Raw genomic sequence first — 15,673 nt, 5'->3', positions numbered from 1 at the left:
ACATTACAACCTTGGCTCTCTTTCAAGGGGATTGATGGGTATTGTCAGACTGTCTGTGGATCACAAAACCTGGTGAGAGCTTATCTGTAAGCACGTCGGTCCGTCTGACTCGGCAGCGGGGGAGCATTGACGCACAGGCGGTCTGGGGGTAAGCCTTGGGGTTCTCGTGAAGGACCATGACTAAAGCACACAGTCTGTTCCCGCAGGCCAGCGGCTGTGTGTTTCCAGACCAGAGGAGGCAAGATGTGCCAGAGTGGCTTCTGACGGCACTTAGGCCTTCTAGAGGCCGTGGGGAGAAGGTCAGATGGGCCCTAAGGTCAGATGTCTAGGGCACTGGGGTGAGGGTGAGAGGAGCAGAAGCTTGCCCACCCAGCCCAGGTTGGCTCCCCACCCTATGGCCATGCCAGTCCTTCTCGCCCCTCCTCAATCCTTCCACAAAAGGGCACGATCACTCGGCTCTGCCAGTCCGAACAGGGAGCCACGTGGGTGGACAGGCGGCTGGGGAATGGCAGCCAGCATTATTACAGCTGCCTGCTGGCCTTTCCAACGGGCCAGCTGCGGACGTGCCACTGTGCCTGCATCAGAGTACCGAATCCTGAGAACAACCCCGACAGGAAGGCTTTAGTCTTAGCCCTAATTTACAGATGAGCAAACTGAGGCTCCCAGAGGTGAGTCCCGGAAGGTCCACAGCCAGGATGTAGTAAAACCAGTTCTGTCTTACCCCAAATCCTTGCCCTGAATGACTTTATTACCTGGGCCCTATGAGCTGGGAGAGGGGGCAGGTGCCACGACTTCTGATTTCCAGTAGGCCCTCCTCCCCTGGAAGGAAAGAAGATGGGGGCTGGGCTGATTTCCTTCCTGAGAGAAAAGGCTGAGGCTGGATCCGGGCCTTTCTCTGAGCTTCCTAGGCTCTCTGCGAGCCGACCTTAGGGTCCTTGATGTGTTTCAGTCAAAGAACCCAGGAAGCAGACAGCTTTGTCCATGGGCACCGATCCCCCAAATGATTCCCCCAAGGACTTAGCATGGTCCTGGGATTTCCATTAAAGGCAAGAAAAGGCGGCTTGTCTCAGGCCCGCACCACCGCTCTTCCTGAGACCCCCCGGACCCCTCTGGCTCTCAGAGGGCCTGAGGAACCCCAGGCCTCATGCGGCATTCACACACAGCAGAGCGCTCCATGCAGAGAGAAGCCGTAGACACAGGAGCCTCCTGGGGTGGGGACAGCACTTTCTTTCAAAGCCATGAAATCCCACTGGGGACATCCAGACCATTTAAAATAAAGCAGAGCAGGGATCTGAGACATGGGCCTCCTAACTGAGGCCTCGTGGGGGCTGAGAGTCTCACCCCGCCGGCCTCCAGCCCCCAGCTTGTGCTCTCTGGGCCCTGTTTCTCCCACACTCCAAAGCCCACAGATTAATTAGAGCTGACTTTTCTTTTTGGAGCTAACTACAAAATCAACCGATCTCAAATCGAGATTACAAGCCAGCCGCCCTTCCAAAGCCCTGGCCTTCGATGGGGCGCCTGACCCCGGTAATTCCCCAGATTACTTCCTGCCGGCCCTAATTACCAGAGGACCTGGCATCTCCCTGGTTCCAGTCCTCCCCTGTCTGGAGCTGGCTGGGGCAGTGAAGGAGGAAACGAGCTGCCTTTTCCTGGAAGGGAGGCCTAGGAACCCTTTAGGGCAAAAAGAGACATTAGCCCGCCTCACCCGGCTTTCCCAGCCCAGAAAAGGGCCCTGGTCCAGGCCCAAGGCCTGAGCCGCCTGCTGGCCTCCCCCCTCCACACACACACACACAGAACCCTCTACACCCGGCTCTCAGACAGGCCTTCCTCTTCCCTGCAGAGAACAAAGAGTCTGTGTGGGGAGCAGCTTCACCCCGGGCCCTCCCCATGGCGCTGGGCTGCCGCGGGAGCTTCCCACGAGGGAGGTCCATTCATCTCCCCACACTCCTCAGGCCTGACCTCTGCTTGGCTGGGGAGCTGACCTTAAAGCCCCCCACCTCCCTCCAGACTATGTCTTCTTGCCAAGTCCCTGCCCTGCTTATTCAACAAACAGTAAATCACCAATTAAGAGGCCACTCCCACAGGACAGGAGCGTGGCCATTTTGTGCTCCAAGGAGCTGGCTTTCATCCTGTCTCAGTAAACAAGGGGTCCCTCCACCTGGAAGCCAGGACCGGAATAGAAAACCTACTGATGCTGCAAGACGCTCTGTGCCAGGCCCGCTGGAGACTCAGTGGCATCGTAAAAGTCAGGGCTAAGACGGGCCTTCGAGGTCATTTGAGGCAGCCCCCTCTCTACCCACCTGTGCTCCCCCAGAGCTTTCTTAGCCACAGTGACTGGAATCTACCCCTTCCTGGCCAGCAATCAGGCATGGGTTCTTGGCAGCCTCTTGGTTAAAGAGCCGGGCTCCTCGGTGGTGGGATGTCCTGGCCTGGGGGTTGCTGGCCTGGTTCCCCGTGGCCTCCAGCGTCCATGCACTGTGTCCCTGGGCAGGCACAGAGTGCCCACCTCTCCCGCTGCTGAGTGGTGCAGATGGGGTCTCTAGGAGCCACTGGGGGAGCTCCTGAGGTCCTACTGGGAGGATGAGGGAAGGCAAAGATAGAGGGGATAAATTGGGGACCTCGGACTTGGACAGAGTATGAGAATTCCCTCTGTACTTAAGATGAAGACACTCGCAAGTTATTGAATCTAAATTCAGCACAATTCCAAACTCCAACTTTCTAAACAAGAACACTGTTAAGAAGGGAAATGGGACAAGGGACCCTCACAAAGACACACCGAGGGGGAAAACTGTGCGAACAGAAGTCGTGGTCCGCCTTTTGGCAATAGCTGTCAGAAACCCCGTTCTCACTCCCTGCAGTCAGGTGCCCTTGTCCACAGCCACTCTGAAGTCCTTGACAGTGACTCAGCCCTGTCTCACCTCACAGATCCAAGCATCAGTGCTTCCTGGTGTCAGACTGGGCCGGTTCCCAGGGCAGAGGTCAGGCTGGGGTAAGCCCAGCCTGATGAGAGTGGAATGAGCCTGCGGGGTGGGGTCAGCTGGGGGCACCCCTGCTTCCTGCCCGACAGAGGGGTGGGAGTGAGGGAGGCCTGAGATGGGATCAAGAGAGCCTGGGTCATCTGTAGAATTAAGAGACTTGACCCAGAGGGCAGGGAAAGGGCGAAGGTCAGCCACGCTAACGAGGAGGGCTGCCTCCTTTGGAGGCCCCAAGGGGCCCGGATTTCCCTGGAGAGGGTGGTTTTGTCTTTACATACAAGCCTGAGCAGGCTGAGGACAACCCCAATTAGTGGGAAACCCTCACTCCCGGGGTTCACTCTGCACTGCTCCTGCTGCGATTGGAGACAGAAGCCCAGAGATGGGGCTCGAGCAGACCCCACCCCACCCCCCTTGCTGAAGCATCTGCAGCTGTCCCCCCGGGTAGGAGGGAGGGAAAGCTGATACCCACTGAGACCCCTCCTAGACCAGCATTTCCCCCACAGCCAAACTCCCTCCTCCACAACCTTGTTCTGCGGCTGCCAACAGACCCAGGGTCCCCTCCCCAGCTCCGACCTCTCCCGGCCTAAAGCCTCAGCTAAAGGGGTGGAGCAGTGGTGGGCAGGTGGTCTCTAGTCTGACTCACTTTGCAGAGGAGAATCCTGGACCCAAAGTGGGAAAGAGGTTTGCCTAGGGTCACACAGCCTTCCTGACTCACAACCATTTCCCCCAGCTGGAGGCTGGAAGAGGCAGGCAGGGGCATTGAGGAAAGGCTGAGCGAAAGACCGGGGAAGAGAAAGGGCCAAGCTGATCTCCCACCTGTAGCCCCCACCCCAGGGGACCCTGCCTCGGGGTGTCTTTGGGGCTAAGTCAACCCGGTTGGGGCTGCTGGAATGTTAGCAGGAGATCCTGGTCCTCTGAAGGAGACAGTGACAGGGGCCCTCAGCTGACAGGGGCTCTGACACCCTGTTGGCCACAGTGGCCAGACTTCTGACAAGGTCCTGTGGCGCCCTCTGCTGGCCACAGAGCAGACCTGCAGTGGCAGGCAGGGTCTAGCCCAGCTCCTTCCTCCAGGCTCTGCCTGTGGTTAAAGACCCAGCCCCCTGCCCCAGAAGCTGCCCCCCCCCTACACTAACCCCTTCACCCTTATGAGGCACGGACCGAGGGCCCTCCAGCTGAGAGGGGCTTTAGAATCAGCCCATCCGGTCCTTCGGGTTGGCATACGACCCTGCATACCTGGGCTTTGGCAAACAAAGACCTGTGTTCAAATCCCTGTTCTGCACGACCTTGGCGAGCGCACCTGGCCTCCCTGAGCCAGTTTGTTCACCTGTGAAACAGGAATCAAATCCGTTGCTACATCGGAGAGGAGTCTTGGAGATTGAGTAGAGGAAAGATGGAAAGCTTTTAGCCTTGTGCCAGACCCATGGTGGACACAGTAAATGGCGTGTAAGAGGGATTTCCCAGAATCTGGGGCCTGGGGCAGTGACTCCTCTGCTGTGTTTGCTTCCTGAGTACAGCTCCACTAACCCTGCCTGCGGCTCAGGGGTCCTGGTGGGCCAGGGTCAGGAAGGGCTCCTGTGTTTGGAGCTAAAGATTCTGGGCCTTTTGCAGAACACAGAGACTCAGCCCAAGGAGGATGGACGTGAACCATCCCAGACAGACATTAATTCGCGCGTGCAGATTGCAAATGCCGAGTGGTCCCCGCTGCACCCAGGAACCAGGACTGGGTATGGGCATTGCAAAAGGCCTCACAGAGGAGATGGTATTTGACCAAGGCCCCTAACAATGATCAGGGTGTTGAGTTAAGGGAACAGCAGAAAGGCGTAGAATCCTGGGGCACCTGGGTGGCTCAGTCGGTGAAGCATCTGACTTGATTTCAGCTCAGGTCGCGCTCTCAGGGTCTTGAGATCAAGTCTCACGTCAGGCTCCACGCCCAGCACTGCGTGTGGGGCCTGACATGCTGGGCATGGAGCCTGCTTGAGATTCTCTCTCCTTCTCCCTCTCTTTCTCTCTCTCTCTCAAAAAAAAAGGCATAGAATACTGAAAATGGGTGGTATTTTCAGGGAAACAGGGAGTAGGTCTCAGGATGCCAGGTGATGAGGCTAGGGAGGAAGGGGAGGAAGGAATGCCTGGCCCCTTTTCTATGGGCACTGCCGGGCAGCGGCTGTTTCGCAGGAAGGGAGTGTTACTGTCCAGCCTGTGTCCTGGGGAGCTTCCCCGGATGCCAGCGCCAAGGCGCAGTCATGGAGGAGAGAGGCTGGAAGAAGTTCTAGCTTTGGTGAGCAGAAGGGTGGGTAAGACTTCCCAGATGATGGCAGAGAAGGGAGGAGAGCAGCGGAAAAGATGGAGGCCGTGTGGGACCGGTTTCCCCCTCTGCCTGTAAGCCTGTGGTACCACGGCCTGGCCTGAAGGCCACAGCTCTTGAGACCTGAGTGGGGAGGCTGGGCCGGGACACAGTCTGTCGGGACCCTGTGTTGCCATCCCCAGCCTTCAGATGCCTTCGGAAGCAGGGAGCTGCGGCAGGGTGCTGTCCCCTGTCGCTGCTGGCATTCGGAGCCTGGGTTGGGGCTTCATTTGGGGTTCAACTCACGCAGACAGGAGCTGCCCTCCTTCCTCTCCTGAGTGCCAGCCCCTTCTCACATAGTAGGTTAGTCTTGACTCATCTACTCTTGACCTCCATCTGTCACTAGCTGTCATCTCCGACCCCATCTCTTTCCTGCCCTTCCTGAGCTCACACCCCCACTCCGTAGGTCTGGCATTTTCATGGGGAGGGAAAAGAGGTTGAGGAGAAAGACGGGACACTGCTGAGATCGCAGAGCAAACCCCACGATGTCCAGAAGCCACAGCTCTCTTGGGGCCTCCAGATGGGTTCCAGGCAGCACCCTGCCCCCACCCCCCACCCCCAAACCACAGGCTGGCCCTCCGCCGTGCAGGGCCAAGACCCACGTGCCCTCGGGAAGGGTTAGACCCAAGGAAGCCGGGAGGAAGGGGAGCCCTGGATGAAGAGGAGAGGCAGGAGCCCGTGTGGCTCAGCCAGCAGGTACCGCGAGAACAAAGCTTCGGAGTGAGGATGAAACAAGAAGCAGGTGACCACGAGAGGGAGGGATGCACAGGTGAGCGGCCAAGTGCACCGAGCTCTGCCCAGCTGGGCCTCTGGCTGCTGGTGGAGCGTGCAGAGCTCCTCCTGCATCCTCCTCGGGACTCAGACTTTGCTGGTGAGCCTCTTTCTCTCGGGGCGCCTGCCGTGAGTTCACATAGCTAAGAGGAACAGCCTGCGGTGGCTGCCGGGTCCTCAGAGCTCACTGTGAGCTGGACAGCCATCGGAAGCTTCCAGACCAGCCAGCAGGGAGAGCTCGTGGACGTCCTTGCAGGCCATGCTTCAGGGGCCAAGGCCCCGGGTGAGTCTGGTCCTCTTCTCAGTGTTTCTTCTATTTCTTCCTTCAGGGAGAACGGGGCATGCCAGGGATGCCAGGCAAACATGGAGCAAAGGTACCCCCCACCAAGCCCCGGTCCCCGGCAGCCCCTCCCCTTTCCCCCCTTCCCAGCAGCCCTTGCCTGAGCTCCAGCCCTCTCTCCCAAGCTTTGGGACACCTGGGTGCCCAGGTCCTTCTCCTTCCCATATCTTCTGTGAAGACAAGAAGACAGGGTACACATTTCCTCCCCAGCCCTCTCCCCCTGCACTACCAGCTACTCTCCCAGGCAACTCTTCTGTTTGGCCCATGAGCCAGCACTCACCAGCGCCCTCCTGGTGTGGCCCGGCCTCCTCCCGGGCATCTCTGGGTCATAAAAACCCTTCTCGGCAGCTCTGACTGCCGCCCCATGTGGGGAGTAGGGACTCCCTAAAATCATCTCCACTTGGGACTGACTAAGTGGTGCATTTGTCTGCCTATTTACCTCAGAGTGGCTGGTCTTGGGCTAATGTGGAAATGGGGTTCACTCCCAGCTGCTCCCCAGTCCATGAGAGCACAAGTCCAGAGAGTTCTCTGTAAGAAGAATCCCACCTGCCCACTCAGGTGTGAAATCAGCCATCACCCACTCTCCCCTACCACGGGGCACTCCCTTCCACTGCCTTCCCTTCCCATCTCCTCTTCCTCCTTTCCTATCCGACTGAAGCCCTTCCCACATTGCACCCCAGAGATGCCCCCACCTGGACACTCCGGGGCTCCCTGCCAGGAGGGCTTGGGAGTTGAGCAGCTGGGCGGGAAGCCTGGGGAGCCCAACTGGGCTGCTCAGAGCCCCTCCCTTCCTCAGGACCCAGGCTCCCTGTGCCAGACTCAGCCGCCCACCCTCACTGTGCGTCTGGGCAGCAGGCAGAAGCAAGCAGTCTGCCTTCACATCCCCCCCCCCCAGGGGAGGCTGGGAGGCTGGCCACTCCCTCCATGCTTGCCCCAACTCCCAAAAGTCTCCATGCCTTTTTCTTCTCTCTGCCAGGGAGCTCCTGGAATTTCTGTGGCTGGGATGAAGGTCAGTGGAAGGATATCACTCCGCACATTAGGGGCAGGATGGGAGGGAAAGAGGAAGACAGAATTGGGGCTTCAGGGACTCCGTGGGGTGGCCGCTGAACCAAGGAGGGGGCAGATAGGGCTCAGAAACATTTCTCTTAAGGCAACGTGTATGCCGTTATGTACCTGAACTAGAGATAGTTAACTAAGCCTTGCAAAGTAAGTAGCGAAGGTTTACCAGCCTCGGGTAAAGCAGCACCCTGCCGGTGTGCCAGAAGACCCAGAGCTTTCCTTTATACTTCAGAATCCAGCACCTGCGTGCTCGCAAAGCTCCCGAGAGGAGAGCGGGAGTCCTTCCCCTGAAGCCCAGCCTAATGGCGTTTGGTCGGCAGGCAGATGGATGGGGGCACCCAGAAGCCCAGATGCGGATCTCCCAGCAGCCCCACGGACAGGGGGCACCGTGTCCAAAGCAAATGCCCGTTCCTTCCTCTCGCTCTTCGCGGGGTGCCTCACTGGCGCTCACACGTGCCACATCCCTCGCCTAGGGGAAGAACAGGGAAGAGTCCAGGAGGCCTCCTTTGGCCTGGGACCTGAAGCCTAGGCAGAGGGAAGCCCTGGGCTGGCCAGATGCTTCACCGACCCCATGAGGACCTTTGCTCATTTACTCCTGCACTAGTTTCTCACTCTCTCTCCTTCATCTCCTTACCGGAGTCTTCTTTGTTTCCACACAGGGTGAGCCAGGGACCCCAGGAGCCAAGGTACTGATACAGAGGGAATGTTCTGGGCTGCACGGAGCATCAAGCATGGGGTGGAGGTGGCAGTGGCTGCTGTTGTTATGCCCTCGGTCCTCCTGAGGCTGGCCTGGAGCTGGGGGCCTGACTTAGCAGAGGAGGGCCCACCCAGGAGGGGCCTGCTGGTCAGGAATGCCTTCCCCTCCCTGGATCCTGGCCTGGAGCTCCGTCAGTTTGCCTGCACACCAGCTCCAGCAGGCAGTAACTCTTGTCCCCTGTCCTGCAGGGCTCTGTCTCTCTTGTCTCATTCTATAAGGGATGTAACATGAAAAAAGTTTCCATGCCAGTATGTTTGGGGAAATACAGAGTCAGAAATATTTCACAGGGTTTTTGTTTTGGGGGTTTTTTGGTTTTTTGTTTGTTTTTGTCTTTGTTTTACTGCAGGCCTTCTCAGGGCCTTTAAGATGCTATATGTATATTGGGAACCTCTAAAACTGTAATCTCTGGTGTAGCATTTTCAAACTTTTTGACTAGAGCATCCTTTTTTTTAAGAGGAACATCTTATGGGACTAGTACTCTGGAAACGCTGGTTTACGATCACTGTCCACCATACCCCTCACTACCCCCCCCATCCTCTTATCAGTGACTTTCTCTTCTTACCCCAAAGGGAAACCCAGGAGCAGCAGGGAAGCCAGGGCCCCCAGGTTTGCCGGGAAAGAGGGGGCAGAGGGTAGGATACTGTGTCTCTGAGTGTGTGTCCCCTTCAGACTGGCCTCTGTGGTCCTCCCATTCCCTGCCCCACCCCCATGGCTCGTGTGCTGCCTGCAGTGTGTTTGGGGTGCATGTGTCCCCAGGAAGAGAGGTGTGCCAGGGTGGCCTGGCGCAGCTTCAGAAATCCTGCACTCGGGAACACACCTTCCCTCCTGGAAAGCATCGGTTCCCAGGAGGAAAGACCAGCAGAAGGAAGGCCTTCCTTCCCTCCATTCCCACTCTGCCACGGCCTCCGTAGGGCAGCACCTGCACCCTTCCCCCTTTAGACTCAGCCTGTCTCAGGGCATGCCCCAGCTCAGGCACACCCCAGCCACGGCCAGGCAGGGCTGTGGGGGGGAGGGGTCCTAGAACTCACTTCCGCCCATCACCTGGGCCCTCACCTGGCTCCCTCCCCTCCCTTGCGAAGCTCCAGGCTATTACGTCATTCAGCTTCTACCCAAGGGCAGGTGGCAAGGGGATGGCACCTAAAGACTTGGTGTGGCATCCTCTGTGGCTCCGGTTGGAAAAGTCATCGAGATACCTGGCAGTTTATGACCCCAGGGCCCTCCGTTTCTATTATTAGCTCCATCAAGCTGTGGAGAGGGGGGCAGAGCACTGACCTGCTGGGGTAGTCTCGGGGTGCTCTCCTGATACGGGACACTCTGGGAGTGCCGAGTACCGTCTTCATGGTGTAGAAGATGGAGCTTCGGGAGAGCTGGGGAGCGGGCCTGCCTCTGCCACTCGAGGCGGGGGGTCGCTCCCGGCCACGGAGCCTCTCCATCTGCGCAGTGAGAGCAGGGCTCTGTGATGCGTGTCATGGGGGAGAAGGTTCTTCAGGGCGGAAGAAGATGCTCGGGGCGGGCTATTAGCTTGCGAGGGCTGCCCGAACAAAGGACCACAGGCTATGTGGCTCAAGCGACAGAAGCTTACTGTCCCACAGTTCTGGAGGCCAGAAGCCTGTGGGAGGAACCAGCCCTGGTGACACCAGGCTGTGAGGGAGAATCTGTCCCCTGCCTCTCTCCTCGTTTCTGGCGGTTGGCTGTCATCCCTGGTGTTCCTTGGCTTGTAGAAGCGTCACCCCGATCTCTGCCTCCGTCTTGACATGGTGTTCTCCTGGGCGTGCATGTCCCCATGTCCAAATGTCCCCTTTATAAGGACAGCAGTCATATTGGATCATGTATGACCTCATAACTCCACTGGTTACATCTGTAGTGACCCTATTCCCTAGAAGGCCACATTTCGAGCTACAGGGAGTTAGAACTTCAATATACGGATTTCGGCAGGATGAAAGCCAACCCATCCCAGGAAGACTTCTCGAAATAGTCCTCCAAAGAAGTCTAGTGAGGTGGTGTTTGTCCTCCCTGGAGGCAGGGAGGAGGTCGGCAGAGACCTGGGGCCTCTAAATGCTAGACATTTAAAAAATGAAAGGAGCAGAGTGGCTAAAAGGAAGAGCTTCCCCAACTACTGGCCTTCCCCACTGCTCGCCTCTCCCCGGGAGACCCCCCAAAGGAGCCGAACACTCTTGGTGCCTCTCACTTTGTACATGATAAGGGCCCAGCCCATACGGGAGCAGGAGAACAATGATCCAGGCCCCCACCAGCGTGAAGTGGCCCAAGGAAGGAGTCAAGTGCAGTTGGGGGTCCGGCGGGAAACGGCCCACAGAGCGGCAGGGAGGCAGCAGAGAGAAAGCCAAGGCTCTCTTTCCAGTCATCCTGGAGAGACCGTTCCTAACCCTGCACTGTCTGCTTCCCTCCACAGGGCGAAAAGGGGGCTGCAGGCCCCCCTGGGCTACTAGGCCTCCTGGGGCAGAAGGTGGGTGTTGGCAAGCTCGGAATGGCGGGTTCTAGGTAAAGGCCTTCGGGTTCATCTGCACCCACATTCCCGTCCCTGAACATCCAGGAGCCCCAGTTTTGGAGGTGTCCCTCCCAGACTGGGGGAAAGCAGCTGGGACACAGCTAGATTCGCACATGGGGTACCACATGGGAGGCCCTGATTGGCAGAAAATGCCCATATTCAAAGACCAGGAGCTGTGACCTTGTCAGATGTCTTCCTGCCAGCTCTGAGCATGTGCTCCCTGGTACGTGGGCTCCATGACACTCCATTAAAAAAAGAAAAGAAAAGAAGACTTGAGGTCAGATAGGTGTGGGGAGACAGGCCCCCTTGGAATATCACAGGCCGCTTTCCAATGGGGGCTCAGAGCACCCTATGGGCAAGGAGCCCGGGCGGCTTCATTTCCCTCTGACCGCCTTAACACCCGTCAGCCACCAGACCCTTTTCTTCACATATCAAATATTCCTCACCCCTGGAAGCAGGGTTCCATGGACACACTCTGCGTAACAGAGTCTAGACCCAAGAATGGTGGGTCTCTTGTTTCAGCTCCATACCTGCTCCCCCAAAATAGCCAGGTCCCTTCTCTCCTCAAATCCCATGGCCGGTCAGACCAGGCCGGGCTTCTGAGGGGCTCTGTGCCCAGCCCGGACCACGGGGTGGTCTGGTGCCCTCACTCCTGGGACCTAGGAGAGGAGAAAAAACAGGGAATGGCCACCTCCCTCCAGAGCTAGGAGGGCCTAGTGATGGTTACTCTCCCACTCTCTCCCCCTTCTGCCCCCAGGGAGAAAAAGGCGATGCTGGCAACTCCATCGGAGGGGGCAGAGGGGAGCCTGGCCCCCCAGGACTACCTGGGCCCCCAGGGCCAAAGGTGAGTTTCCCTGGGATCCGCACTTGAGGGAGATGCTCCTTGTGGCCTTTATCTTCAGCCCATTCTTGAGGACTCTGTCCTGGGCGCCTTGCCTTCTCTCCTGCTCCAGATGTGTGTTTTTTCCAGTGGATTCTAGAAAGACAATTTGGACTGAGCTCCTGATTTTAGTGGTGACTGTTTGACTATGCAAGAGAAACAGTCCGAGGGCAGACTGTGTTATCCAAGATGGTCCCAATGATTCAAGCAGCTATGCTGTAACTGATTCAGGCACGGACGGCTGCAGGGCTTGGGACGGACGGAAGGGCCCCTGCCCAGGCGCTGAATACGAGATCAGTGATCAGTCGGGCCCCATCTGGTGCTGGCACCCAGGAGGCGGAGACGGGGGCCGAGTAGCAGCAGTGGGGTCAGCAGCAAATGGGACTGCCCTCACCTTCCTTACACTGGGTGGAAAGTGCAGTGGTGAGATAGGGTTTCCCGAAGCGGATGGCTCCTGCGATGCCTGGTTTACTCCAGCAGCCCGAGGAAGTGCAGATGGCCTCTTTCTTAGCTTCCAACGAGAGGACTCGTTACATCTTCCAAACAACACACACATTCGCTCCACCAACACGTATCAAGGGGCTGCTGCGGGCGGGGCCCTGCCTGGGCTGCGAGGCTGCAGAGAAGCTGCCCTCAGCTTGCTCACAACCCAGCAGGAGAAACAGACCCACAGTCCACAGGGACGTGGTGGCAGGCGCCAGAAGGAAGCCCACAGACCGGCAAGACGAAGTGGCCGGAAGGGTCTCGGGCAAACGCCCACGTGCCCATCAGACCGTGGCGGGAAAAGAGCTCCCTGGCTTGAGCACCGGCTTTGCTAAAGGGGGCCCCGCCTCTGGGCTCCGGGACATCCCCAGGGTCGGAGTCTGTCCCCGCAGCGTGTGGATCCCCGACAGGTCTTGGGTTTTGATTTGAGGTTGGTGAAGTCTGGTCACTACTGTCCCTGCATCCTGGGACACAAGAGGGGAAAGCTAGAAGGCCGTTGCCAAGCCCGTGTCCTCCTTAGGGCCAGGCAGAGTGCTGACTAAGGGAAGTACGCGCGGGGGACCCCCTCCCATCTCTCTCTGCGTCTCCCCTCCTAGGCCTCCTGGGCCCCCTCCCCACAAGCCCGGAGCCTTCGTGGTCCCCTCTGTCTCCCAGGCGGGACCTGCTGAGGTGTGCCTTCCCAAGTGTTCCACGTTCCAAAATGACCTGCCTCCCTTTGCGGGGGCCAGATGGCTGTCCACACCTGGGGGCTGCAACAGAGCTGGCTTGTGTGTTATCCAAGAACCGGGGAGCACCTGGCACTGAGGGGTGGACCCCAGTACAGAACTCAGAGGCAGAAAGGAGCAGACAGGGAAGGCTGCCAGGAGGAGGTGAGACCCAGGCTGGACCCACGGGTGGATGGGAGTCAGATGAGTAGAACGAGGTGAGTTAGTAGAAGCCAGTGCAGACAGAGACAGAGACCCAGACACCTAACACCCAGAACATCAACAGCAAGACCACCCTTCGGCCCCTCAGGGAGCTGGCCGAGCTGCCGTGCGTGCCCTCAGCCCATGTCTCTCCTCTTCCCCAGGGAGAAGCCGGCGCTGATGGCCAGGCCGGCCCCCCGGGACGGCAAGGAGACAAGGTACGGACGCTCCCAGTTCTGAGATGAGGGTCAGCTTGGGAGTTCGAGGCCTAGCTCAGGGAAAGCATGAGCAGTGGCCGTCCCTACAGTCGGGCCCCAGGGCCCAAAGCTGACGGGTCGTGACTCCTGGTGGCCATCTCTCCTGTTGGCTTGGGAGAGCTTTCCACTGAGTCAGCAGTCATGCCAAAGCTGGCCCGGGGATAGATGCTTGGGTTGGGGAAAGACCCAGAGCCCCTGCTTCTGTTAGCTTCCACGCCCCTGGCAAAGGTGGGGCTCCCACTTCTCCCCAGCGACTTCCTGTGGGAGGGTCAGGTCGAGGCTGCCCTGTGCCTCACAGGTGCTCAGGGACGAAAACGCTGTGGGGCAGGGAGGGAAGGGGCAGGTCATCGGCAGTCCACGAGCTGGTCAGCTGCAGGGTCGGGAGGAGTCAAGTGATATTAAAAGCTCGGTTGTCCCTTTATATTTACTTTCTGCCTTGATTTTTAAAATGTGTCTTTAACGTTCACATTGTCCCAGAACCACTGGGACTGTGGTTTGTTTTCATGTATTCCCCATGGTTCTGTCCTGTTTCCAACAGGAACAACCCCCTGCCCCTCCCCACTTTGGGAGGCTGAGAGCTCCTAGTGCCTTACGCTGAACTGCCGTTCTCCATCCTGCCGTTTGGGGCTGTCCCCGGCAGAGAGGGCGCCGAGAGAACCCATGCTCCCTCCATGGCAACTATTGACCCCTCAGGAGATTGGCAAAAAGTTCCTGAGCTCTCGCTCCTTGAGCCAAATGGAAATAGAGAGAAGCAAAGGGCCTGGTCCCTGGGCCCAAACACGTAGCTGCCGTAGGGGGCTGGGGAGAAGTGGCCAGGCAGGCGCAGGGACAGTCCCTAACAACTAGCCCAGGCCAGGAAGAAGGTCTTTCAGGGAGAAGCCAGAGGAGCCCAGAGGCGCTGGGAGGAGGGCAGGCAGGCAGAGCTGCTCCCTGAAGGGGTGGGGCCTGCACTTTCCTGCACAGGAAGGTCTGCGGCCTCCTGGCCTGAGGGAAGATGAGCCTCCGGCCCCTCCATGGCCCCTGGCAATGGCTCCTCTGGGGACAGCAGGTGCTTTGGGGCCCAGCTTTTGTTGTCCCCATTTCATTCCAATTTTGTCCTGCAACAGGGAGAGCCCGGAGCAGCTGGAGACCAGGGACCAGCGGGCCCCAAGGTATGAGCAGCTCCCCCGGGTCAGAGCTCAGCACCCCGCTTCCCTGGGGTCACAGCGTGAAAGGCTGGCCTCTGGGTCTTGAGGGGGAGGGAGGGAGAGAGACTTCTCTCTGCAGCCGCAGTGGCCGTGCTGGGACGCAGTCTTCTCTCGGCCTGTCTAGTCCAGAGTTGTCTCCTAGAGTCTTCTGTGTTTGTTCTAGAACCTCTGGGCCCCTCTGCCAGTGTGGGGAGCCCCCCGACAGGCTCCCCGGCCTGCAGCTCTGGGTCCTCCTGCGTGCAGCCGGGCACAGCCCGCCTTGGCCACGACCCCATCTGGTGGGGAGCAGGCTGCCTTGCCCCCCGGCCCTACGGCCCCGGCCCGCGGTTCAGACCGCATTTGTCTTGCAGGGCACCAAGGGGGAACCAGGGAAAGGGGAGATGGTGGACTACAACGGAAACATCAGCGAGGCTCTCCAGGTGAGTGGGAGCCGGCCCTGTGGGGTGCTCGTCCGTCCCGAGTTCTGGAGCCCCATGTCTTCAGTACCCCTTTCACGTGGTGGAATCTGTCTTCCTGAAGCTGTCCCCCTTTTGCATCAGTTCAATCATATGTCAAGGTCATATGGTGGCTGCCCTTTACGACAAGGTTTGCCCACCTCAGCACCATTGCCAGTCGGGGCGGGGTCGTTTTGCAGGGAGTTGTGGGGAAGGGGGGCCCGGTATGTTGTAGGCTCTACCCACTAGATGCCAGGAGCACCCCACCCCTGGTTGACAACCAAAATATGTCCCCAAATGTCCCCTGGGGTCCAAACCCCAGATTGAGAACCAGTCCTTTAAAGGAAACCCTGTAGGATCTGAGGATCCATGTACACGGTGTGGTACCCTGTCCGCATGCCAGCAACAGTCCCCCCGCTTTCTTGAGTGGCCCCCTATCTTCCTAGTCTGCATTCGGCGTTTACAAGTAAGTACGTCGGAGCCTTGAAATCTGGGTTCTGGGGAAGAGGGGAGAACAGGGGAGGGTCCCAGTCAGTGACCAGGGAGAAGCGGAGTTGTTGCGTCCCCCCTCTGTGGCAAAGCGAAGGGAAGGCTGCAGTCCATTTCAGGGCCTGAGTCTGTGGTAGGACAGCCTCAGAGCAGTGGCGGCGAAATGTAGGGTATTCTCTTTCCAGTCTCTGCAAACCTCGGGGAGAGGTGGGGGCGGCATGGGGTCGGGAGGCACGGAGCCCACGAGAGGGACTACCCTACTGCGTTCCTAAAGGGGGCCCAGCTCCCA

General features: G+C 58.6%; 1 protein-coding gene across 8 annotated transcripts in view; it reads left to right on the top strand.

Annotated features, from left to right (window-relative positions):
- The window catches only part of COL13A1 (collagen type XIII alpha 1 chain), a 79,970-nt gene that overhangs the window by 34,982 nt on the left and 29,315 nt on the right, over positions 1 to 15,673 (top strand). For 6 of the 8 annotated variants that reach the window (XM_057308686.1, XM_057308689.1, XM_057308692.1 and 3 more), the window contains 8 exons: positions 6,417 to 6,461; positions 7,404 to 7,436; positions 8,146 to 8,172; positions 10,654 to 10,707; positions 11,507 to 11,593; positions 13,182 to 13,235; positions 14,381 to 14,425; positions 14,812 to 14,880. In XM_057308686.1, coding sequence (XP_057164669.1) covers positions 6,417 to 6,461; positions 7,404 to 7,436; positions 8,146 to 8,172; positions 10,654 to 10,707; positions 11,507 to 11,593; positions 13,182 to 13,235; positions 14,381 to 14,425; positions 14,812 to 14,880 — 414 coding nt within the window. The remainder of the gene's footprint in view (positions 1 to 6,416; positions 6,462 to 7,403; positions 7,437 to 8,145; positions 8,173 to 10,653; positions 10,708 to 11,506; positions 11,594 to 13,181; positions 13,236 to 14,380; positions 14,426 to 14,811; positions 14,881 to 15,673) is intronic. The other 2 variants (XM_057308687.1, XM_057308691.1) reach the window with 2 other exon arrangements.

This window comes from Ursus arctos, unplaced genomic scaffold (genome assembly GCF_023065955.2).
Source record: "Ursus arctos isolate Adak ecotype North America unplaced genomic scaffold, UrsArc2.0 scaffold_7, whole genome shotgun sequence".
NCBI classification, from domain to species: domain Eukaryota; kingdom Metazoa; phylum Chordata; class Mammalia; order Carnivora; family Ursidae; genus Ursus; species Ursus arctos.
This window is presented reverse-complemented; position numbering and strand designations above follow the sequence as displayed.